Genomic DNA, 26,751 nt, shown 5'->3' on the forward strand with positions numbered 1-26,751 from the left:
TAACCCAAATTTGTGCATCTTTTTAACTTTCATATAAATTTACGAAACTTCACATAAACAGTGCGCGATCACGTGATTTTTCAGAAAAGATGGCCTTTCTGCAAGTAGGTGTTTCATTTTCATTTCTCTGTAAATAACACTTTTTTAGAGCTTGAAAAATTTTTTAAGAGAAAAAACACATGAAGTTTTACAAGGATTAACAAGGAGCTGTGTATATTTTTTTGTGACAAGACTGAAGCAACATGCAGGCAGTTGAGGAACATTGACCATGTTGACTGCCGGGTTTATCTTACATGTACATATACACTGTACATGTATACTAAAGATTTTACTAAATCAAATGATAAACACAACATAAAACTTACTAATGTTTTTTTTTTTGGTTGTTTCTTTTAGTGGAGGAGGTTCAACTTCTTTGACAAGGAAATTCTTAAGGACACAGAGAGTGACCAAGTCTATGACAAATTAAAGGTACACACTTCCCAAAGTAATATGTATACATGTAATTTTCAGGTTAGAGGTCTTTGGGGTTTTACTATATAAAATTTGACTGTAAAGCCAATTTGAAGATAATTGTGCTGTAGATGCAATGTTTAGTTATTCATGGCTTCACTATATCATACAGGTGTCACCGTGTGTTCAATGATCAACCACATTTTGATGCAAACGTGTGCGAAATGTACAGAGATAATATACAACTTTGGTATACTTGCAGTTGGCAAATCATGCTTAAATTTTGCTTTGTGCAATAACCAACCAATGCTCAAGGATAGAAATCACACAACTTGTTGGCTAAGAATCACATACCATCAAAACCATGAGAAATTTGTATTCTAGATTATTAAAAATTTGAAATCAAAAAAGTAAATTCAATATTTAGGCAAAGTGCACTATTACAGTACATGTAATATTTGTCTGTTTCTAGTACTAACTAGTGATACTTTTGTTTTGCTTTACAGGATGTGAACATCTCGGCCTGTGTGAGTGGGCGGGGCCAGCTGATCGTGGGGGACCATGAAGGTTATGTGTACCTGATCAACAAACAGCTGAGCCTTAACATGTTCAAGGCGTACGAGATCCGAGTGTCGCACCTGTACCAATTAAAACAGCACAATCTCCTCGTCTCCATAGGGGTCAGATTTCTGTACATTTGTTCTTGTTCATAGTTAGATATTATTTAATTTTTGAGAAAAAGAAATCAAAATATTTTGACCATTGGTAGTAATGTTGAGTTTTCATTGCACAGGAAGATGAACAGGGCATTAACCCTCTTATCAAAGTCTGGAATTTAGACAAGGTACTAGTACATGCTTTTTTGGTGCTGTTTGCTTTCATTTGAGAATTGCTATTTGTACGGTATCTTCAGAACTGTTAAAACATTTTAATTTATAGATGGAAAAAGGAGGACCTCTTTGTACCAGAATTAGCAGAGCCATTCCCAATAACAAAGCAACACCAGTAAGACTTAAAAATTCATAAAATAGCATAATGACAGGTGCTTGGTGGATTCACATACTAGTAAGAGAAAGACCTCTTTAATTTTATATCAATTTTGTTTGTATTGATTTAGTTATTTTTTGATGTAGGTTACATGTTTAGTTGTCCATGAAAACCTGAACTGGATGGCAGTAGGCTTTGAGAATGGGAGTGTCATGCTTTTCAAGGGCGATGTAACCAGAGACAGGTATGAATCTAAGATACAGATATATTAAGATCTGTCGGGTCTCTTGTTCGATGTGGGATTCAACCTTTACACAGATGTTAATTAAAAAAATGAAAATAAGAAATGGCAGAGAATTAACAATACTTTGGACTTTGGGTGGGATGTAAGTATCCTTTCTTGCATCAAAACAAGTTAAAAATGACACTGGTTTCAAGTGAAATATACACAGATTGCGTAGTCTTAGCTCAATAGCCAGCTAAATCTAGCTGATTTCAAAGTGCCATGGCTGAGTGGCCAACAATAAAATAGACAGACATGCGTCACATTGTTGTTAGTCACAACTTCCCAAAGTCGAAGCACCTTTTAAAATTGTTCTAATGTTAAGAAAAATATGGCATACTTGATATCCATTCTTTATTTCTAACAGACACAACAAGTCCAGGATTGTCCATGAAACCTCCAGGCCAGTAACAGCGCTGGAGTTTAGAACCCAGGGCAAAAATATTTTCCTCTTCGTGGTGACAGAAGCTAGTGTCGTCTCCATCAATATCTCAGGGAAACAAGACATCAAGGTAGGTCTCCAGGTTAGGCCTTTGTCTAGGAAGTTCAGGAAATAACAACAGCTGTTTGTGTCATGCCATGATGGGGCAAAAAAACTAGCACAAAGTCCTGAGGATAATGATGCCTGTTAAACTTGAATATTTCTTCCAACATACTAAATAAAACAATTTGCAAAGTTTTCACTTAAGACATGTTCATTTTAATTTGTTAACAAAGATTAGATCTTTATTCTTCATACAACAGAATACAAGCCTCTATCAAATGTATATAAAAATGTTTTTGGACATACGTTATTAATTGGTAAATTTCCAAAGTTAAAATGCAAGAAAGTCCTGTAGAATAAAGACTTGATCACCGTTTGTGTTGATAGAGACTTTGACATGTTGTAGAACACGCTGGAACAGTTTGGTGGTAAGCTGGGCGGTGTGGTGATGAGTGACCACAATCAGGACAACCAGCTCGTGGTGGCCAGGCCAGATGTAAGTTTACCTTTTCATTCCAAAGTGAAAGTAAAAAAAATTGGATTTACGGCTCTATTTTCTCAAGTCATTTTTTCATTTAAAATATATGTGCATGTATATGAGTTATGTACCAGTATATTAATAGGATTGTTAGAGTTTTTATGCAAGAAATTCTGGACCCTCTAAAAAGTAAAGATGTGCCTTTTTCACTCCCCACAGGCGGTGTACTTTTACCAGTCAGATAGCAGGGGGCCTTGTCTCGCCTTTGAAGGGGAGAAGTTACGCCTCCACTGGTTCAGGAACTATCTGATCGTAGTCGGCAAAGAGGATAAAACTCTGCCAAGGCCTGTACAGTTGTAAGTTTACAACTTCTAGCTGGATTTTTGAAAAAAAAATTGATTGAATGAAAGCTGAACGCCTCTCGTAAATAGACACTGTCCGCCGTGTTTCTCTTTCGTCACTGATGTCCCTACAACCCCTATATCAGGCACAGACCTCTAAACAGTTCAAAGTACTTCGCTGTAGAGGTCTCACCTGTGTGGACGTACATCTTGACTCACAGTGTTACTCGGTCATGATATAATTATCAAATTTTACACGCTTCTTTCAAGCCAGGAGAATACTAACATCAAATAAGTTGGTCAATGCATTATTTACAAATAGAATATGCACATACAATAAGAAATAAATGCATAAAATCAAAAGACCACAAAAGGAATACTACACTTCGGCCACGAGTTTCAGGTGTACAATCGGGTGTAACGGAATTGAAGGGTTTATATATCAGGTATCTGTCTGACGGTGCCTATTTATGAGCAGTGTTCAGCTTTAATGTTCTTATAAAAAATCTTAAGCTAATCAAAGTTATGTAGAGCATTAACATTGCATGCAAGACTATCATTTTCCAGCCTTGAAATAATATAGTTAGATCACTGAGTGATTGAAAAGCAATAGTTATGACTAAAATTACCACTCTTCATAGTCTGAACACAGATGACTGGTAAAATGAGTTTGTAATGTGCATGTATATTCATTATTGTCCCCCTATGGCCCCTGTGTCTGGTATCTAAGCAGAGGGAGACTGTTAGAGCTCTACAATGTTTTATATAGCAGTGTTTATGTTTCTATCACACAGGGGAGGACAGACCATGGAGATGAACATCGTCACTGTGTACGACATCCAGAACAAGTTCATTGCTTACTCCGCCCCCTTCCCTGACGTCATTGACGTCCTCTCTGAGTGGGGCTGTGTGTACATTCTAGGAGGAGACAGAAAGGTCAGAGTTCAAACAGTGTACCAGTAAACCAATCGTACACATTTGTTGCAGTTTTTGATGTCACTAGCTTTTTATGTCAATGTTGTTGGGAATTTACTTTTCATTTCTTTACAGATATATCAATTACAAGAAAAAGATACTCAGACCAAATTAGAAATGTTGTTCAAGAAAAATAACTACACACTAGCCATCAGGTAATGTCCATGTTAAATTAGAGTTGTCTTTCTTGCCACAGCATAATGTGATTTCCTCTGTATTAATAATGCTGTCAACTGGTGTGTTTTTAACCGGGTTTTCCAACGGAAAAATCCGGTTATTAAAATGGTGAAAATGGCGGGCGGGCGGCTGCCAAAAGGGTACCCTCATTGTACGGATAACTCCTCCTACAGTTTTCAAGATAGGAAGTTGTTCTCTTACAGATCAATTGTACATACATGTATATCAGAGGTGTGCATAATGCTAGGATTTTGATTTCTGATAATTAATGAAAAAAATACCAGCTTTTGAACTTAGTCATTTTTTGGCAAAATATTGCATATAGGGTACCCTTATTGTACGGATAACTCCTCCTACAGTTTTCAAGATAGGAGGTTGTTCTTTTGCAGAACAATTGTACATATATCAGAGGTGTGCATATTACTAGGATTTTGATTTCCGATAATTTATGAAAAAAATACCAGCTTTTGAACTTAGTCATATTTTGGCAAAATATTGCATATAGGGTACTCCATTTAACTGGATACGGGTTGACATGGATTATGGATACAGTTCACATGAAAGAAAACCCGGTTTGCTGTCACATTGACAGCTTTTCACTTGTTCTGTAAATGACTTGACCCGTTTGGTACTGTTGCCTCTTCCTTGATCTTTCAGTCTGGCTAAAAGTCAGCAGTACGACCAGGAGGGGCTGATAGACATCTTCACGCAGTACGGGGATCATCTATACAGCAAGGGGGACCACGATGGAGCTATAGACCAGTACATCAAAACCATCGGCAAACTCGAGGCCTCCTACGTCATTCGGAAGGTATAAATCTTGCCTATAATGAGGCAAACTGAGGGCCTCCTATGTCATTTTCAGGGTAAAACTCTTATTCATAATGTGGCAAACTGGAGGCCTCCAATGTCGTTCATAAGGTTAAAATCTCTGCCAATCTTTTCCATGAAAGTTTTCTCATTTACATCATACAGATGTTGTAACACATCAATTAGATAACACTTATTACCATTGTTTGAAAGTTTTGATTTAGAAGTAGCAGATTATACTGTTTCATTTGACCTGTTTTCAGACAGCAATTTCAGTATGAATTTCTGCACATCATGATTGTACATGATTGTACAAACCTTTGGGTTAATTTTTGGTGATTGATAAGTATTTAAATTCATCACAAATATACCAATGTGTAGTTTCTAGATGCCCAGAGAATCCATAATCTGACCAAGTACCTGCAGGCCCTCCACAAACAACAGCAGGCGACGGAGGAACACACCACACTCCTCCTGAACTGTTACACCAAGCTCAAGGACGTCAACAAGCTCGACGAATTCATTATGGTATTAACCGTACTTCTAGTCATCTTGTCATTGTGAATTCATTGATGAAATTATCATGGATTGAGTCATATCTCTGATAACTTGCATGTCTTTTCATCATGTTATTATGAATTCTTTGAGAAATTCATCATGATATTAATCACACTTCAATTTGTCATGTTATTATGATAACAACTGACAAAATCATGGTATAGTACATGTAAATATATTAATGAAGACATTGTCAATTCATCAATGAATTCAACATGGTGTTATCATAGTGGTGAGGAATTCATCATGATATAAAGGTTATAGTTACAGCTGTGCTTTAAGAGAGTTGATTTCATACTTCAGTAGTATCTGGTTAAGTGATACCTGAACTAAAGATTAAATCATGGAGTGACATTTAGGAATTTTTAAGATTATTTCACAAGTAAATATTAGAATTGAACACAGAGGTGTAAAAACAATCCTTTAGATGGTTATTGATGCTGTGTGTGGTGTTATTGTAGACCAAGGACCGGGAGGTGGACTTTGACGTAGAGACGGCCATCAGGGTCTGTAGACAGGCAGGCTACTTCGAGCATGCTCTGTTCCTGGCGGAGAAGCACGGTAAACACGAGTGGTACCTTCGGATCCAGCTCGAGGACATCAAACAGTACCAGAGGGCGCTCCAGTACATCAGCAAGCTCGAGTTCTCTGAGGTAGGCCAGCGATATGTTTAGTCGGCAAGCTCAAGTTCTCTGAGGTAGGCCAGCAATATGTTTAGTCATTCACATTCTTCAAGGGCTTTAATTTGGATGGATTGCATTGCAAAGTTTTTAAGAAAACACTCTTCTTAAATTCATGGACAATGGCTATACCAATACAAACTGTTGCTGTGTTTCTTATCTCGATAAACATTTGAGTTTGTGAATAAACTGACCAAAATTTCTCAAAATTTTGTGCTTTACTAATGATGCTGTAACAACAATACCAGTAATTACTTCTCAGTCTACAAGTGCACTCCCCCCCCCCCCCCCCCCCCAAAAAAGAAGACACATTTTACTTTGTTTTCCAGGCTGAGAAAAATGTGAAGAGATATGGAAAAGTGTTGATGGCAGAGGTACCCCAGGAAACTACAGAGCTGCTTAAAAGACTGTGTACGGACTACCGCCCGACGGACAGTCAGTATATTGTCTGTGTATTTATAACACCAGCCTCATCTGTTCTAATCGGTCATTATCCTGTCTACCTCTGTGTTTGTCTATTTGTGTTTAATTCCAAAATCATCTGTACAGTAAACTCAAGATTATTTGTGGATTTTTTGGGGGGGGGGGGTCTGCCCAGCACAATAACATTTCCATTCTGTTATGATAATGATATTTTTATCAATCGTGATTTATTGTGAGCATGGATCTTTTAAGATTTTTTTCCTTTGTAACTTACATTATTTTGATTTGCTAGAATCAATTTTGACTATTAAAGGGGCATGGTCACGATTTTGGTCAAATATTATTTTTCCAATTTAATGTTTATAATGCTTCAGTAAGGCATTTTTAATAAGCAACCTAAATTTGAAAATCATTTGTTGAGGTATAAGCGAGTTACAAAGCTTACAATTCTTTGCTTAGTAAACAAAGCTTTTGTTCACATTTTGAATGTTGAAGTTAAAATTCCAGTTTTAGACCTAAAATGAATGTGTTAACTGTTAAACATTAGGAACTCTTTTTTATGCTTAAAACGAATAAGAAGATGGACAGATCAGCTTGAAAAAGATATTTTACTGGTATATTGAACCTATGTAAACAAAAACAGGGCATGAACCTTGTTTAGATGACAAAGAGCTGTGAGCCCTGTATCTTGCTTACAACTCTACGACTGACACTCACATTTCACTTGATCATTAGAAATACATTCCTATTGTATGGTAAATAATAAATTAGTAAAACTGAATTTGACCAAAATCATGACCTTGCTCCTTTAACAATATACTGTATAACATAAAACATAAATCTTTTTTTCAGTCTTCAGGATTTGTATTAATTTTAATGAATATGTTAATCTCTGTTTTAGAGCCGCTAGTTGACCAAAATATGTATGATGGTAAGTAAGTCTGTATGTTCTCTACATGTTCTAAAAAAGAATTACCAGTAAATGAGAATTAGTCATTCTGTACACAGTATTGGTTAGGCCCCATCGTCACCAAAATTTTTACCTCACTCAACTCAGTCCTCAACTCAAATCTGTTTAAAGGAAAAAGTGCATGAATTCGAGGTAAAAAATCAGACTTAAGGCTGAGTTTTGACTTGAGTAATGTTGGTGACAGCGGGGCCAGATGGAATTATTTCTGTGTTTGTTATGGGTAAGAATGAACTATTTTGTCATTCTCCATCTTATACAGGAACAGTTGGCCACATTGAGAAGGCGCAGGCAGAAAACTTCATCCACATCTTTGTCAACAACTCAGAAAGGTTGACTGAGTTCTTGGAACACATGATTAGGGTAAGTGATATATTGTCCGGACATAACACGGTGGTACTGTCTGTTAAGTAACATTGAAATTGACTGCTGTTTCATGCTGACTTGGTTTCGTAACTTTTTTCTTAATGACGTTTATAAACGCCAGAACACACTGATGATGTAAAGGGAAGTAGCTCAACCATTTACATGTACTAATATGTGCTTGAGTGGTAATCCTGACTTTTCTCTAAGCATTATAGAGGTGAATATTTTCTAGTTCTCTAGATACAGTAATAGATTTTAAAAATGTTTTGTGTTTGTACACAGGTCCAGCCTAACTCTCCGAGTCTACTCTACAACTCCCTGTTAGAGCTGTACCTACATGACATTGTACACGAGACCGACAGCATGGTGAGCAGCCACACACTTAAATTTATTGTATCAATTTTGTAATGTTGCTTCACAAAGTATTTTCTGGTTTATACACAATCACAGACTGCTCATAATAATGTTGTGTCACCAGTGAGTGTAAATCAGTTGTGTATTGTACGATCAATTTAAGCTCTTTTTAGCTCACCTGAACCGAAGGTTCAAGTGAGCTTTTCTGATCACCCGTTGTCCGTCGTCCGTCTGTCCGTCCGTCCGTCCGTCTGTCTATCTGTCTGTCCGTCCGTCTGTAAACTTTTCACATTTTCAACTTCTTCTCAAAAACCACTGGGCCAAATTTAACCAAATTTGGTACAAAGCATCCTTATGGAAAGGGGATTATAAATTGTTAAAATAAAGGGCACAGCCCTTTTCAAAAGGGAGATAATTGCGAAACAGTGAGTATAGGGTGCATGTCTTTAAAAATCTTCTTCTCAAGAACCACTGCACCAGAAATGCCAATATTTACACAAAAGCTTGTATATATAGTGAAGATTCTAAATTGTAAAAATCGTGACCCTCGGACCAAAACTGGGGCCCCAGGCGGGGTTCAAAGTTTAACATAGAAATACATAGGAAAATGTTTAAAAAATCTTCTTCTCAAGAACAACTGCACCAGAAATGCCAATATTTACACAAAAGCTTGTATATATAGTGAAGATTCTAAATTGTAAAAATCGTGACCCTCGGACCAAAACTGGGGCCCCAGGTGGGGTTCAAAGTTTAACATATATAGAAATACATAGGAAAATATTTAAAAAATCTTCTTCTCAAGAACCACTGCACCAGAAATGCCAATATTTACACAAAAGCTTGTATACATAGTGAAGATTCTAAATTGTAAAAATCGTGACCCTCGGACCAAAACTGGGGCCCCAGGCGGGGTTCAAAGTTTAACATAGAAATACATAGGAAAATGTTTAAAAATTTTCTTCTCAAGAACCACTGCACCAGGAATGCCAATATTTACACAAAAGCTTGCATACAAAGTGAAGATTCTAAATTGTAAAAATCGTGACACTCGGACCAAAACTGGGGCCCCAGGCGGGGTTCAAAGTTTAACATAGAAATACATAGGAAAATGTTTAAAAAATCTTCTTCTCAAGAACCACTGCACCAGAAATGCTAATATTTACACAAAAGCTTGTATGTATAATGAAGATTCTAAATTGTAAAAATCGTGACCCTCGGACCAAAACTGGGGCCCCAGGCGGGGATCAAAATTTAACATAGAGCTACATATGAAAAATGTTTAAAAATTTTCTTCTCAAGAACCACTTCACCAAAAATGCCAATACATACACAAAAGGTTGTATATATAGTGAAGATTGTAAAAATCGTGACCCCCGAACAAAAGTGGGGCCCCAGGAGGGGTTTAGATTTTAACATATATAGGAAAATGTTTTAAAATCTTCTCAAGAACCATCGTGCAACTGTTTGGGATATTACTATGCATACATGTACATCCTTAAATAATGTAGATTCAAAAAATTGTAACTCCCGGACAATTGATGGGCACCAAGAGGGGTTCAAAATTTAAACATTTTGAAAAACAAAGGAAAAGTTTTAAAATTTTCTTCTCAAGAACTACAATGTTTTAGTTAGTGGAATATCTATGCATGCATCCTTCGCTTATGTAGATTCCTAATTCGTAAAATCGTGACCCCGGACCAATAATGGGGCCCCAAGATGGGGTCAAAGTTTATTATAGAAATATAAAGGTAACAGGTTAAAAAATCTTCTTCTCGAGAACTACAATGCTTCAATTTGTGAGATTACTATCATGCATACAACCTTGGATAATGAAGGTTCGACAGTTTTAAAATAGTGACCCCTGGACTAATACTAGGGACCCAAGATGGGTTTAAAGTTAAATGTAGAAGTACCGGTATGTATGGAAAATGTTTAAAAATCTTCTTTTCGAGAACTACAATGCATCAATTTGTCAGATAACTACGTAAGCACCCTCAAATAGTGTAGATTCGAAATTATAAAAGCCGTGACCTCAATCTAATACTGGGGCCCCAAGAGGTGTTCAAAGTTTAGCATAGAAATATAGAGGGAAAATGTTGAAAAATCTTTTTCTAGGGAACTATAATGCTTCAGCTTGTGAGATAACTATGCAAGCATCCTTAAATAATGTAGATTCCAAAAAATTAAAACTTTAGCACTGGGCTAATACTGTGGCCCCAAAAGGGGTTCAAAGTTTAACATAGAAAGATATATTGAAAATGTTTTTAAAAAGTTCTTTTCGAGAACTATAATGCTACAGTTTGTGAGATTACTATGCAAGGATCCTCAAATTGTGTAAACTCTAATGTAGTGGAACCAAGAGTTATCTTTCTTAATGTTCTGTACAGTCTGAGAGTTATTCCTCTTGAAGTGGAACTCTTCTACGTTCAGTTTTTCAGGTTGTGTACGTGCGGTCCCACCGCAGTGCTACACATTTTCATTCCTATGTTACTATTTATGTTGTTCAAGCCAACCATAAACCTCGGACCATTACTGGGTCCCCAGAAAGGGGTTCAATGTTTAAAATAGAAAAAGCATATGCTACGAAATGTAATGTTACAAGGAACTGCTGTTCAGGTGAGCGATGTGGCCCATGGGCCTCTTGTTTTTTTATGTAGCGACATTTGTGAACATGAATCTGATATTATTTTGTTTGTTTAACAGAAAAAAACAGAGCGAGTGAGGAAGACAGAGGAACTACTTAAGAACCCAGATGTAAGTCGTGACTGGAGTTTTCTCTGTAACTTTTTACTCTGATTGTAGTACGTAATCAGACCCTGTATAAATGACACACTGTTCAGACTGTTTATATCTTTTGTAGGCCAAGTATGACCTAGACCAGGCCATGGTTCTGTGTCAGATGAATGACTTCAAGGTCGGGATTTTGTACCTGTATGAAAAAGCCCACCTGTAAGTTTTGTTGGGTTGTATACCTGTTAAAAAAAAAAAAAAAAGGTCACCTGTAGGTTTTGTTGGGTCACCTGTAGGATTTGTTGGGTCACCTGTAGGATTTGTTGAAAAAGCTCACCCTGTAAGTGTTATTGGATTGTATATCAGTAAGAAAAATCCAACCAGTAATTAAGTCTTATTGGATTTTGTACCTTTGTGAAAAAGGCCACTTTTAAGTGTTTTTGGATTGTATACCTGTAAGGAAAGCCCTACTTATAAAACTTAGTTGATTCTAAAGGCCCGCCTGTGGGTAACTCTATCTGCTGTTCTGACCTCTTCATACTTTTGTACCTGTATGAAAAAAACTCACCTGGAGGTCTTTTTGATGATTGAATCATGAGAAACTTCTTATGTATCTAAACAGAGATGTGATTTTAAAAAAACTGAAATTTTTAAAATTCAAGATGGGCAAATTTTTACAATTTTTTGTAAAACCATCAAAAATTAATTCCTTGCTTATCATGCAGACCCACACACATCTGATTTAACATTGTGCATTGTCCTTTTATTTCATTAAATGAATCCTTAAATTGAAAGCTTGACTTAATAAAGAACATAATTGCAAACATCGCAATAATTCAGATTTTATTATAACAATGGCAAATGGACGCCAAAGTGTCGTTACGAGATGCTGTGTTTAAGTTATAATTGTGATAGCAATGATTTTAGTTTCGGGATATGAAGAACATCTTTTAACCTCAAATGCATATCGTGCTTAAACACATGGCTTTCTTAAGCCTTGTAGTTGTGGTGATTTTTGAAAATGATGACTTACCGGGGTATTTATTTCATTTAGTTTGAGCTAATAAATCCGATAAATTCATTGCAATTAAGGTAACTATTTATTTGCTTTTAAACATCGCTTTTTCTGGATTTGAATAAGAATTGCACATGTTAAAATAAGAAGAAAAATACAGCATTCTTTTGTTTATAAAATAAAAATAAAAAATTATCACTGCCCGACTGCATCTGTTTTTGAAAATAATGGCCTGAGAACCAAGAGATTAATTTTTTATGGCCTAATGGGCAGTCTCCATCAGATTTTCATCTCCATCTGCATTCTTTATTAAACAACTTTCTCATAAAATGTCCAATGTTCACAATCCACAAAAATTAGTCTCCAGAGATTTTTAAATGGTTTGACAGTATGTCATTGCACCAGTATATATGTGTATGACATCAAGTGACCTACACCAAAGATCAATACACTGTAGCCAGGAACTCCAGCCCCCGGGGGAAAAATCAGGTCAACTGACTGGACAACTACAGTCTGGAACATGTAACAACTTATTACATGTAATCCTTCTGTGTATTTGTATTGCAAATGAAAAAAACCAAACAATATGAGGTGATACAGAGCACAAAATTTCCCAGACTGACCTTGATAAATTGGTGTATTTTAGATTAATTCATGGGGTCTGAAAACCTCGCTTTCTTAACACATGTAGTTGTATTCAGACGTCATGAATTATCTCAAACACTTATAACAGAAAATTGGGTTTTTTCTGATATTGACTTTTTCTTACATGCAAAAGACTGACCAAGATGAATTATTTTTATGAGTGTCATGAAACACTTTCAAGATGACTCTTTTCAGAAAAATATATCGATAGAATTCTTTCAGATAGGTTTTATAGTTCGATCATATAATGGGTAATATTACATTTGAAATATTCATTCTCTATATGATATGTATATTTATTATAAGAAGCTGATTATTTCAATATCTTACAGCTTGTCTTTGTGTTTTTAGTTGACCTGTTTAATCATAGCATTTTCTAAATGTGTGGGTTAAACTTGAAAGCTTGAATGGCACCCAGAAAAAGGTGACAACAACAAACTTGTACCAGAAAATCACCTGAAGAAGGAAACCTCGGAGGTGTAATATACCTGCCGTGTCAGGTGTACTTGACCTCTCTTAACCAGTGTTACAAAAGGTGTAACCTTCAAGTAGAGTACCTGAGTGACCTTTTCAAACTGACCACAAAATCAGATTGTTACATAATGAACGGATCCACTAACAAAGTTGCTCTACTGTCTCCTGTAATAGTGCTAATTACACATGGTGAAAATTAACAGGTAGTCCCACAGTAAGCTTTTAACTGCTTTCAATGTGGTCACAGAAATATGAAGGTTTTTAAGTCTTTCTAAACTAGTTTTAAAGAGAGACTAATTAGAATAATCATCGTTTTTTTATTTTCTCCACTGAATACCCGAAGTATGATAATGTTACAGACAATTTATTATCCACTTAACATGATTAAAGTCGATTTGCAAAATATTTTATTATACCTCAATATGATTATTCTATATAACGCATCATCTGATTGGTCTAGAGAGTCACTTGACAGGGCGAACAAAACGTCGTGTCTCCCAGGAAATAAATATTGTGTCTCACCTCTTCAGAAATCTCGAGATTTTTCATTCCAAAGGTATGAAAAAGCTAATAAGAGCATTCGAATTTGACATATATGATAAAATCAAATTTATCATTTGAATTCTATTTATGCCACAAAAACCAATTTTACTACGTTTGATTCGAATTTATGAAAGAAAAGAGAGACAATAAGAAAAAACAAAAACAAACGATCACGACGTTATTGCTTTCGACAAGTTGAAAATTAATAGAATTCGACGTATTTTGTATAATCATATGTTTTTCGGTACAATAAAACTTTTATTGCATGATTGTTCAGGAAGTATAAAGATTTATTCCCCCCAAAAAATCAAAGCCCTTGGGAAATATGATTTATTCTTGGAGGAATATATCTTCATATTTCCCTCACCATCATGCAATAAATGTATAGAGTGCTTACTTTCTAATTTTTGCTCTATATCACCAGATTTATCTTCAGTTTCTTTATTTGCAATACAATACTGATACCAGTGTTGGAATATATTTTTTTTTTTGGTTTCTTTTTTAAATGAGTTGAAGATCATGAGCATGGATTAAGAAGGATTATGACTGCTGTGATAAGTTATTAGTGCTACTGGATATTTATTTGTGCCTTTACAAATGAGAACGTGATTTTCAAATAGGAGAAACAGGTACATGATGTCATCATTAACAACCACCACGTAAACTATGGTGTTAAATCGTGTGACCTAACAACAAGGTATGCATATTGTTTGTCAAAAAATCCTACTTAACAACAACCAGTGTTAGCAGTAAGCACGATGTTTTTTAAACACTTTTTCCAATCCATTTTTTTTTTTTAGGGTAGATATACTTTAGCTAAAAGTTCATTTTGCTACTGGCATAACAATGCAGTATGTTCAATGGTATTAACTCTCGTGCCCCTCACAGCTGAACCGGCTATTCTGCTCACTCAGATATTGAAACCGCTGAAAGTTTGGCATTATATTATCTTGCTGCTTCTCCCTGAATTAGCTTTTAAAAGATTAAATTGTCTACTTGAAGGTTGATTGAGTTGGAGAATGTCCTTATACCTCTTCATTCCTTTAATGGAATGGTAGCCCCTCACCTATAGACTTTAAGGAACAATAAGTTAATCATACTTATACACTTGTTGATATACCAACATACTTATACAATATTGAGTGTATTGGCAGGGAAGAAATGTCATATAATCCTTGGGCTTTAATCTATGGTAGAAATTAATGAAGTAATTACCCCTGAGAGCACTAATGCCCCAGCAGCACTAAGCAACATTGATATCCAAATCTTAAGTGCCCTGTGGAGTTCTGGCCTAATTAGGAGACAAAGAACATAAATAAATCATTGGACTGTCATACTTATGAATTATCAAGCAGGGTGGGTAGAAATATAATGTGGGTTTTTTTTTTGGTATTATGCATTGATGTAGACTTGTTTTCCTCTGACAGACACTGAGTTGGTATTTTATGGAATCTCCACAGCAGCACCAGTATTGATTTAATTGTTTTATGCTTAGCTAAGTAGATCGTGATGAGTATCCAGAGAATCCACTAAAGTCTGAAATTCAAAGACAAAAATCTACATTGTAAACCTCATCAGAGACATCTCAGAGTCGTACAAGAGACATTTGAATGGGTCATCTGGTCATGTTCGGCCTCAGTTAGGATGTCTTTGCTATAAGAGAATGGTTACATAGTATGTATAGATGGTGTGACTTAGATATTTTTTTTAATACAGATACCAGCAGATACTGAGGTACCACATGGAGCATGATGACTATGTAAACGTCATAGAGACCTGTAAAAAGTTTGGGTAAGTACACAGTGTTGGTTTAGCTTACATGTATGAGGCCAATCAAAAAATACAAAAACTTTTTGCATAGCTTTTTTACTTAACTTCGTACTATCACAAAACTTGGTAGACATATAATTAAGCAATAATTTCCATTTATTTGAGCTCAAAAAATAAAATATATCCCTTTTTATCTAAGTTGAATTCAAAATTTAAAACTACAAAAATGAGGTCATGGCACACTGTCAAGCATTGTGCTATTCAAACAATAAACTTCACATATCAATGAAGTAAATGCTTGTGCATAAATTGATGTGTTAGTTGTGACTTTATAATGAAAACTATATGACAGACAGCAACATCAATTGATTGACCTTTATACATTTATGTATGCAGACTGTAATATCATTGTTTGCTTGAAGATTCTTTTTTGCTGGCTCTTCACAGATTTTTTAATTTCTCTCACTGTAAAATTCCTGGGTCGGAGTCCATTTATTCATTGCAGAATTCAAAATATTGATGTTTATTGTTTATATTTCTAAAGGAAAATATCCATTTGTAAAATTTGATGAAAATTGCTATCTAAAAATACTGCAGAAACTTTGATATAGACTACAATCCATAACCTCACGTCTTTCCTCTTTTGAGTTCAAGCCACTATAATAAATGGATGGTTTGGGATTGAAAGTCCTCAGTAGTGATTGTTAACCTTTAATGGTAATAAGTATCCCTTGGTGTAAGTGGTAATACCCTGATGATGATGGTAATCCACTGATGGTAATTCTAATCCCCAGTGGTAATTCTAATCCTCTTGAGGTACCTGGTGATTTTAATCCCCTGATGGTAATTCTAATCTTCTTGAGGTAATTCTAATCCCCTTGGGGGTAATTCTAATCTCTGATATATGATGGTGTTGATGTTGATGACAGACTTGAATCTCTATTTCAGACAACAAGACTCTAATTTGTGGGTATTAGACACTTTCCTATTTTATGTCTCTGTCTCTTTTTCAGACAACAAGACTCTAACTTGTGGGTACAGGCGCTTTCATATTTTGCCAGGAAAGAGGATGATTGTAAACCTCAGCTGATGGAGGTCCTCTCCCGTATCCTTCACTGACGGTTAACAAAATGAGCCTTATTTTAATACAGGAGAGCAGTTACAGCAAACACCCTTATAGTGAATTCTTGTTTATCTTGTTTACACCCAGTTCTGTTTAATTTCCCTTAAGATTAACAAAATCAGTTTTATTTTTGCAAACAAACATGATTATAGCAAACATACCCTATTGTATTGAATTCACCTTTACAGCATTCTAGACTGTTAAGTTCCCCTTAAGATTAACTAATCAAGTCTTGTGTGTACAGTAAAACAGATACAGCCAACACCATCGCAAAGAATCATGCTTACAATGAAGTATGTTTAATTCCCTTAAGATGAACAAGATCAGTTTTGTCTATTATAATACTGTTAAACATGTTCACAACAAAAATGCTTGTAATGAATTTATGCTTACACCGAAGTCTGTTTTATTCCCCTAATCTTGAAATTGTATTATAAACATACTGGATTATACAGATTTTTGGTGTTACAGACTTCTTCTTCTTTCATCATTCATTCATTTCTAGGTTTGAAGAAACTAAATTCGTGATATGTGAAATCTTTGCTCATGTTGCATATAAGGTGATGCTCTAAGGGGTATTTTAACATAAAAATCACAGCAAGATTAGCTAATACATCTAGTAATTTCAATGTGAATTAATGATATAGCACATATATTGTGGCAGAAACAATTTATCAATGTATTTTGATTATGACATCATATCCAGATTTCTTTGACATAACTATATCTCAAGTGTGCAATCACTGTACAATTAAATGTGCAAAATGAAAATTTGTCCACCTTCCATCAGCTTAAGAAAGCAAGTGATATTTTTGTTCCATAGAACAATTAATCAAAGGTAGACCCAATTAATTAGTGAAAGTGGTAAAAAAACCTATACTATCAACTCCTCTGTTTTCTTAACTTGGGATAAGAAATCGACAAGAAGAACCTTCTGCCTCCATTACTTGTGATTCAAACCCTGGCCCATAATTCCACAGCAACATTGTCTGTTGTTAAGGTGAGTGCACAACTGTGAAGTACCTGTACATGTCATTATCTGCAAAGTATTGATAGATTTATAGAATATTAGATTAATATTTCATCAATACAGTTTGATTGATATAAATTTGTATGGATTTTATTAGTATTGAAGCAATTAAATATGGTAAGAATGGATTCATGAAAGAAAGTTTAGCATACTTGAACTACTTGGTATCAACTTTGAAGAAAACCATGGTATGATTTTAGAATAAGGAGGGAAAGAAATTTGTAAAAATATACAGAGCTTCAACATGGCCTTCTTTGTTTTATAGTTTTACTCTTTGTTCTAGGACTATATCATTCGAAGGCTGCAGATGGAAAATGACCAAATCGCTGAAGACGAGAGGTTGATAAAGCAGTACAGAGAAGATACGGACAAAAAGCGGGCACAAATCGAGGAACTGAAGACAACGTAAGTAGGAGTTGTCTGCCCTTTATATCCCTTCTAGAGGGCTGTTCAAGTGATCTATTTCAACAGTATTTTTTTTCTTCTTTCCATGTTTATCTTTTATCCAAACCCAACCCCTCAAACCCCAATCCACCTAACCCAAAAAAATGGTGGTAATTGGACATGAGCTGACATCAAAATGAATTGATTCTAGTTCAAAAAACTTTTTTATTGTCAACTATCATCACAAATGTTTTGCTTGACATTTCAGAGTTTATTATTATCTATTCATATGTGTGTATGCTCTTGAGACAATTTTTAACAGAATGTCTTAGGCTATCACTGGTATTGTGCCGTTTTTACAATATTGCGTGTGGAGAAAATCAAAGAAATGGATCCCCTTACCAAAATATGGACCTTCTGGCAACACATTCTGGCATTATTGCAGCAATACTGCAGCAACATTCTGGCAATACATTGCGGCAATGTTGCTGCAGTAGCGTTTTTCGTATGCAAATGAGATTGCGGCAATATTGCCAGAAAGATGTTGCCGCAAAAGTTTTGCTGCAACATATTGTTGCGACAACACCTTTCTGGCAATACATTGCGGCAATGTTGCTGCAGTAGCGTTTTTCGTATGCAAATGAGATTGCGGCAATATTGCCAGAAAGATGTTGCCGCAAAAGTTTTGCTGCAACATATTGTTGCGACAACACCTTTCTGGCAATACATTGCGGCAATGTTGCTGCAGTAGCGTTTTTCGTATGCAAATGAGATTGCGGCAATATTGCCAGAAAGATGTTGCCGCAAAAGTTTTGCTGCAACATACTGTTGCGACAACACCTTTCTGGCAATACTTGATATTGCAGCAATATTGCCAGAAAAGTGTTGCTGCAACACCTTTCTGGCAATACATTTGCATAAGAAAAATGACATTGCAGAAATATTGGTTCAATGCATTTTCTGTGCTCTGGCATCAATGGTACAATATATGCAATATTTATAAATAATAAATGTATACAGTAAAGCAGTCATGTATATTATATTAATCTACAACCAAAATGAAAAAAAAATCTTTAATTGCCATTACAGTTTTATTTTTTTAAAGATCCAAAAGGTTACAACAAGACTAACATTTCGCATTACATTAAATTTGGACTTTCAAAAATAAAAAATAAAAAACAGTTTGTGACTACACAATATTACAGAAGTAAAAAAATTATATTATTCAATGTAACATGCACAAAATAAGTATTGAATTAAAAATATATTAAAATGTATAATATAAGAGACCTGAAACTGGAACTTCAACATGCTTATAAAGGACACCAGTTAAAATTAATAATCTTTAAATTTAACAAATAAATACAATAAACACAAATATGATGAACAAATCCTGATGAAATTTGACTAAAAGTACTCAGCCAATCAGTGACAATTTATTGCTGCAGAATAACATGTATTGTAGTTTGATTGACACAACGCGCACAGACGGATTGACACAACACGCACAGACGGATATGGACTGTAAGCAAAGCTCAAACCATATAGTTCACAAGTCCTGCACAACCACTTGCTGTATTACGACTGATCAAGGCATTCGTTCTAGGCAATCCAAATGTCCTTTTTTTGACAGCATCGTGGGCATTCTTATTTCACACATAAACAATCACAAAAACAGCTATCAGAATATCACAACAATATCCACATTGGAATTCACAACAATATCCACACTGGAATTCAGCACTGTTGTGTATTTGTTCCTCTCCATAATCTTAAACAAATTACGTCATTATTCTTTTTTGGTTGCCAGTTGCACCATTCATTTAATCAGTAAGGTGACAGCTTTTTTCATGGTTTTCTTCAGGTCTGTGTAACCCAGCGCAGACCTACTGGGAAGATAAATGGATTTCATATAAGCACATTGGAAATTGTTTTCAGATTTTAAGCAGTTTCAAGGGGGGGGGGGGGGGGTCCAGACCCCCTCCCCCTTCAAACTTTTTTAAATTACATTTTAAAATTACCAAAAATATGCCTCGGACCCCTTTCCCCTGGCAAACTCAAATAACCGTCGAACCCCCACCCCCCAATAAAATTCTAGATCCGCGCATTGTTCTTAAACAGTGTTAAACCCATTGGTATATTAAATGGTAGATCGCAGTCTTTCGGTTTATATTCTTATAACAAACATGTTTAAACTGCCATTCAATGAATATATTTTTATTGCTAAACTTACTTTTTCAAAAACGTGCTCATGCAGATGGTGCAGGGGATGTCAACACTCGATTCGTTCACTCAGATTCGTCCTCAGTTCAGCCGTTGATTTTTTTTTTTACAGATAAACACTCCATTGACAGTGTATTTTTTAACCTTGTTTACAGATAATTCCCGTATTTCATTCATTTCACTATCTCCAGTGATCACTATGATGGCAGGAGCCTGAGGAGGCTCGATGGCAGACAACATGGCAGCTTCGAATGTGAAAATTGGCGGCTAGGGATTTGATCGACCAATCAGCGCGCGCGTAACTTAACATTGAGTGGAAACAAACAGCATACGAAAATTCTTAATATTATTCAACATGCATCGAGCAGTTTGGATACTCAAATCTAAGTAGACTGATAGTTTAACTTAATGAAAAGAATATACTGTTACAAAAGAACAGACAGGTCGGTATTCACGTAAAACATGAGTTGGGGGGGGGGGGGGGTGATTCAAACAGTCATCGTATCCATGCATAACAGTTATATGCGATTGAAGGGAATAGCACTGGATTTTTTTAATTGAGACTTTCTTAGAATAAGACTTTAATCATAAAATATTTATTAGATTTAATTTTTTCGACTTATTATTTTTTTTTGGGGGGGGTGGGGGAAAATATGTACTGTATACAAAAGCAATTCATGCAATTATAATTGACAGTTTTAGACTTGTACTAAATGTGTAAAATTTTATAAGTCTAAATTCTGTTAAAGCTTTTGCAAGCTCAGTAAGCATAATAAATCAGAGAAAAAAGAAAAGTTTGTGGTAAACTTCTGGCAAATTTTGAGGTGTTATAACTGAAATCATATCTAAATAATTAATTGACAATTTTGTAACCCCCCTCCACTGCTCGATCCTTAAATTATAATTAAAGCAGAAATCAAATATGATGCCTAGCAGTATTGCCAGATCGAATCATATATATTATGTATAAATTAGTTTATGATTTAAATGATCAAATACAATGTCATGTTGATGTTACCAGAAAATTATTTCTGGCAGTATGATACTGAGTGTAGCCAGAATATTACCAGAAGTCGTTGCAGCTAGTGGCAATATTCTAGGTGCATGTTAATATAATTTTTTACAGAAATAACTCTAATAGTATTGCCAGAATGTTGCCAGAAGTTATTGCCGCTAGCGGCAACACTCCAGCAGTATTGCCAAAATGTTACCAGAAGTTGTTGCAGCTAGCGGCAACATTTCACTAGTCTCAAAATCTGGTTTCTGGTAACAAAAATGTGTTGCTGCAATATAGCCGCAATATTGCGGCATTGTTGCAGCAATAATTTTACTTTGGTAAGGGTCATTGACAACCTTTTCAATGAAACACTGCAATATTTGTTCAAATATAGTTTTGAGATATTTACCTGTTGTCATACGTAACTTTCACATACCACTCATCAACAACTGATTAACACTTCTAAACTCTTGAACATGGGAGTATGATTGGGATAAAAATATATGCTGCTGTTTTCTATGTTATACAGTACAGTATTGGAATTATTGTTTAATAGGGATAAATGCAATATTAATGTTATCCTTAAAAATTGTTATGTGACTCTAACACAGTAATTCTTTTAGTATCATGATTAAAAATGAGAAAGTTTTATTAAGACAAAGCAAACTGTGAGCGATATCAGTTTTTTCCATTCTTGCTAATTCTCTGTTGACAGACCTAGTGAAAAGGAATTCTTATTCTGTAAAGCATACAATCTCTTCCCTCTTTAGTAAAATTATCTTGATAACTGTTTCTTAAAATTACAATATTATGTTATAATAATGGCAATAAAACACAATGAAATGAAATATGGTGGCAAGGAATTTAGCCAGCACTGGTTGGATTAATCTGTTTAGAGTACAGCAATACTCACTTCCTTTTACATTGTATTGAACTCTGAAAACCTTATGTATACCAGGGTAAATCATAACAATAACTCGCAAGAAAACATAATGAATTGAAATATGCTGGCAAGGAGTTTAACCAGCACTGATTGGATTAATCTGTTCAAAGTACAGCAATACTCACTTCCTTCTACATTGTATTTATATCTGAAAACCTTATGTATAAATCATCACAAATAACTCGCAAGAAAACAATGAATTGAAATATGCTGGCAAGGAGTTTAACCAGCAGTGGTTGGATTACTTTGTGCAGAGAACAGCTACATTCTCTTCCTGTTACATTCTATTGAACTCTGAAAATCTATGTATAAATAATAATTGATAGTTAGCTATGATACCTTTGTGGAACTTCATAGGGATGCCATCAAATAATTATCAGGTGAAAAACGAGAAGTTATCTGAAAGTTGTCAATAATACAGCAGAATAAAATACAGGCCAGATTTCTCCCCGATCTCAAGCTATATTGAGCATCGGAACGTGTGATTTAAAAACATTAATTATTAAATTGATTAGCACTTTGAAAGGAAATCAGATCCACACGCTGTGCAGATTAATGGGAACGTCCATACTGGAGATGTGTGAAAATTTGCTTTGCATTACTGTACTAAAGGGGCTAGTCAATAACATCTGGGACACACTAATAATGGCCCCTGGTGTCCCCTAACAGCTGTGGGGGATATTGAACCAGGGTTCGCATGCACCATAAATAGATATTTAACATAATAATAGAGAGCTTCACTGTATCTGGAGACTTGCAGCACACGGGGGAAGATTTATAACTGTCGGCCAGGATGCTGTTACAGAGCGGATTCTTATTTACAGACTTGTTTTTTCTTGTTGCAGACTAATTACCATATTGATTTCAAATATGTTTATGCACATTTCCCAGTAAAGCAAGATACATGTATTCTTTATAAACTTGATTGATCTGGACTGGTATTTTCTAAAATTTAAATTTTCAGGACCAAGGAGATTATTCCAGTAATCAAGAAAACACAATACTTGAAACTATATTCCTTATAAACTTGACATTCATAAATTTATACTTTATCTTTAGGGCCAAGGTATTTCAGGCTTCCAAGTGTAACATTTGTAACCACCCACTGGAGCTGCCATCTGTTCACTTCTTGTGCGAGCCCCACTCCTACCATCAGCAGTAAGTCACTGTGTCAATTATTCTTTTAATTACTATGTTAATCATTCTGTTCTATGTCATCCTCCTTCTACTACCAGCAGCATGTCCCAATATGTTAATACTATACTATATATATTATATTCATCGTGTTTGCGTCAACCTACTCCTACACTGGCAGTATGTTGTAATGTCATTAATTCTCTACTTTGTCAATCCAACCTACTCCTACCACCAGAAATATTTCACTATGTCAATCATTCTAAACTATGTTAATATACTTCTACCAACAGTAAAATGTCACTATGTCAATCATTCAAAACTATGTCAACATACTCCTTCCTCTAGAAATATGTCACTATGTCAATCATCCTAAACTATGTCAAGTTACTCCTACCAACAGAACTATGTCACTTAGTCAATCATTCAAAACTATGTCAAGATACTCCTACCAACAGAAATATGTCACTAAGTCAATCATTTTAAATTATGTCAACATATTCCAACCTCCAGAAATATGTCACTATGTCAATCATTCTAAACTATGTCAAGTTACTCCTACCAACAGAAATATGTCACTATGTCAATCATTCTAAACTATGTCAAGTTACTCCTACCAACAGAAATATGTCACAATGTCAATCATTCTAAACTATGTCAAGATACTCCTACCAACAGAACTATGTCACTTAGTCAATCATTCAAAACTATGTCAAGATACTCCTACCAACAGAAATATGTCACTATGTCAATCATTTTAAATTATGTCAACATATTCCAACCTCCAGAAATAGGTCACTATGTCAATCATTCTAAACTATGTCAACATACTCCTACCACCAGAAATAGGTCACTATGTCAATCATTTTAAACTATGTCAACATTATCCTACAACCAGAAATAAGTCACTATTTCAATCATTCTAAACTATGTCAACATACTCCTACCACCAGTAATATGTCACAATGTCAATCAATCTAAACTATGTCAACCTTCTCCTACCACTCAAAAAATGTGACTGTCAATCATTTAACTTTGTCAACATACTCCTACCACCAGAAATATGTCACTATGTCAATCATTCTAAACTATGTTGACCTTCTCCAACCACTAGAACTATGTCACTATGTCAATCAATCTAAACTGTCAACCTACTCCTACTGCCAGAAATGTGTCACTAAGTCAATCATTTAAAATTTGTCAATCTACTTCAACTAACAACAGTGTGGCACTATGTGAATCAGTATGTTATTATCATTATGACTAACACTTTACACTATATCAATCATCCTATACTATGCCAACCAACCTACACCATGTCTATCCCATCATATATGTCAATCACCCTATACTATGGTAATCACTTTATATACAACAGTCACTATATACCAACGTTGATTTGGAATTTTTTACAGTACAGTGTATCTAATTTTGCTATTTTTGAAATAATTTTTTATCTTTCAAGCACATGGACACTCATTAGTTTCGTCTGTAATGGCTTTTTAAAGTCATTTTTATTTAAATTACAGAAAATGGTGAACACATGAAAAAAAAATTGATTTTTACGTGTTTGTGTCTCTTTTTTTGGAGACGCACTCAGTCCCTCTACACAAAGTATTTTACATCTCTCAGATTATTGCGTACTTTGTATCTACCTGGGAGAGTAGGCCTCCTAGATACACCGCATGTCAATCACAAGCATTGATCAGGTTTTTCAAATGCTATTTCAATTATTTCCGTTCCCAAAATAACATCATAATCAATATAGCTTCAGCATGTTTTTTGTTTCTCTATTTTTTCATTTTAACGAGAAACAATACATGCACCATGTACGGTACTTCTTTGTAAACTGAAAGAAAATCACATTATTGTTTAATCTTTTACACCTTAATTGAGTATTTATTGTGTTTTCTTTTCCAGCTGCTTTGAAAGTTATGCTGAAAACGACTCCGAGTGTCCAGTTTGTGCTGCAGAAAACAGGTAAACAAACATGTTTGTAGAAAAGTGTATTGAGATTGAAATTCTATATCAAAATGTACAAAGTATCTGACACAGACCTTTGTTTTCATTGGTAATCGGTAAGCCACCCAAATATTAGACATAAAGCAGATTGCGCTGATTAACTTCTGTACAAGTACAAACCATAGAGTGCCAAACTCGTTATATTCTGGGGGGTTTTGTGTTTGTCAAGAGTTTGGGGGTGTCTAAGTGGAGTGACTCATCCACCGCGACAGTTGGTTCCACTAATACACTACACATGACAGCTATGTTTATTTCCAGGAAAATCATGGATATCATTCGAGCCCAGGAACAAAGCCGAGATCTTCACGAACAGTTCCATAATCAGGTAACAGGATCCATCAGTGTATGGTCCATGTTATCTCCAACACCCTGTCACATAGCTCTGATGTAAGACTAGCATCAAGCAACTGCACTAGTTGTAATTCTAAGACTATCATCAAATAATCCATTTCAGTACTGATAGATCATACAGTTATTGCCTCTGGTATATCTTGATCTTTTTTTTTGTTACAGTTACAAAGATCTCAAGATGGCTTCTCAGTGGTGGCAGACTACTTTGGGAGAGGAGTTTTCAATAAGGTAATTCTAATCCTCCTGGCCAATCCCTGTTATAACTACCTATGAGCAGTGTCAAACATTTTTTTTACAAGGAATACACAAATTTTGTCTTCCTACCAATTAACAACATATCAGAATGTTTGTTTCCTCCTTTTCCAGGTGACCCTGATCACGGATTCACCTGCCAGACAGACCTCTAAATCCCCGGCCACCAGCCGGTATGTGTAGATTTCACCGGGTGGCGGGTGATGCTAGTAATGGTTACCCAGGCAGCGGTACAGCAGACACCAGGAGTTGTGATGACTTGCCTGACACAAACACACTACCAGAGCTAGATCTGGGACTCCTCAGTGCAATATTGTTATCTTGTGATCGCTTTGTTTCAGCAAACCTAAGTGTAATTGTTTTGAATGGATTATATGTATATAATTATTAAAACATTTGATGTTTTTAACAACTTGTGTTATTTTGTGCATTACTCAATGTTTTCACCCATGTTTTTATAATTCACAAAAGAGTTAGTAATCTTAATAATGTATTTAATGAACACAGAGAATTAGGATAAAACCTAAGTTTGGTAGTAATCTGGGTGAAGAAATTCATTCAGGTTTGAGTATCTGTTTACTTAACCAGGGAAATATTGTAAGATTTGGCATGTTGATCTATTCCTCCATCCATCTACAACATTAGCTCTCACATTTTGTATTTAATCATTAACTTAACTGATAAAGAGCTCAATATCTTACCTAGAAAACCTCATTCATTTAGTGTCAAGGTCAAAGAGATTATGTAAGTCACAGTCATTCTATGATTGTGACACGGAT

At 35.2% G+C, this 26,751-nt stretch overlaps 1 protein-coding gene across 1 annotated transcript; it reads left to right on the forward strand.

Moving 5' to 3' along the window:
- Positions 1-58: 58 nt before the first annotated feature.
- LOC105338358 (vacuolar protein sorting-associated protein 11 homolog) lies at positions 59-26,384 on the forward strand. The gene is made up of 29 exons (XM_066084601.1): positions 59-104; positions 397-471; positions 960-1,133; positions 1,247-1,297; positions 1,393-1,458; positions 1,587-1,684; positions 2,091-2,235; positions 2,614-2,703; positions 2,905-3,041; positions 3,821-3,962; positions 4,077-4,156; positions 4,836-4,989; positions 5,370-5,516; positions 6,008-6,199; positions 6,556-6,661; positions 7,551-7,580; positions 7,879-7,979; positions 8,265-8,348; positions 11,040-11,090; positions 11,197-11,285; positions 15,460-15,534; positions 16,527-16,618; positions 17,551-17,636; positions 17,950-18,071; positions 23,273-23,371; positions 25,268-25,327; positions 25,628-25,694; positions 25,883-25,948; positions 26,087-26,384. The coding sequence occupies exons 1-29, from the start codon at positions 90-92 to the stop codon at positions 26,153-26,155; spliced, it is 2,763 nt and encodes a 920-aa protein (XP_065940673.1). The 5' UTR covers positions 59-89; the 3' UTR covers positions 26,156-26,384.
- Positions 26,385-26,751: the final 367 nt, after the last annotated feature.

Source organism: Magallana gigas, chromosome 5, assembly GCF_963853765.1.
Source record: "Magallana gigas chromosome 5, xbMagGiga1.1, whole genome shotgun sequence".
Classification (NCBI taxonomy): Eukaryota; Metazoa; Mollusca; class Bivalvia; order Ostreida; family Ostreidae; genus Magallana; species Magallana gigas.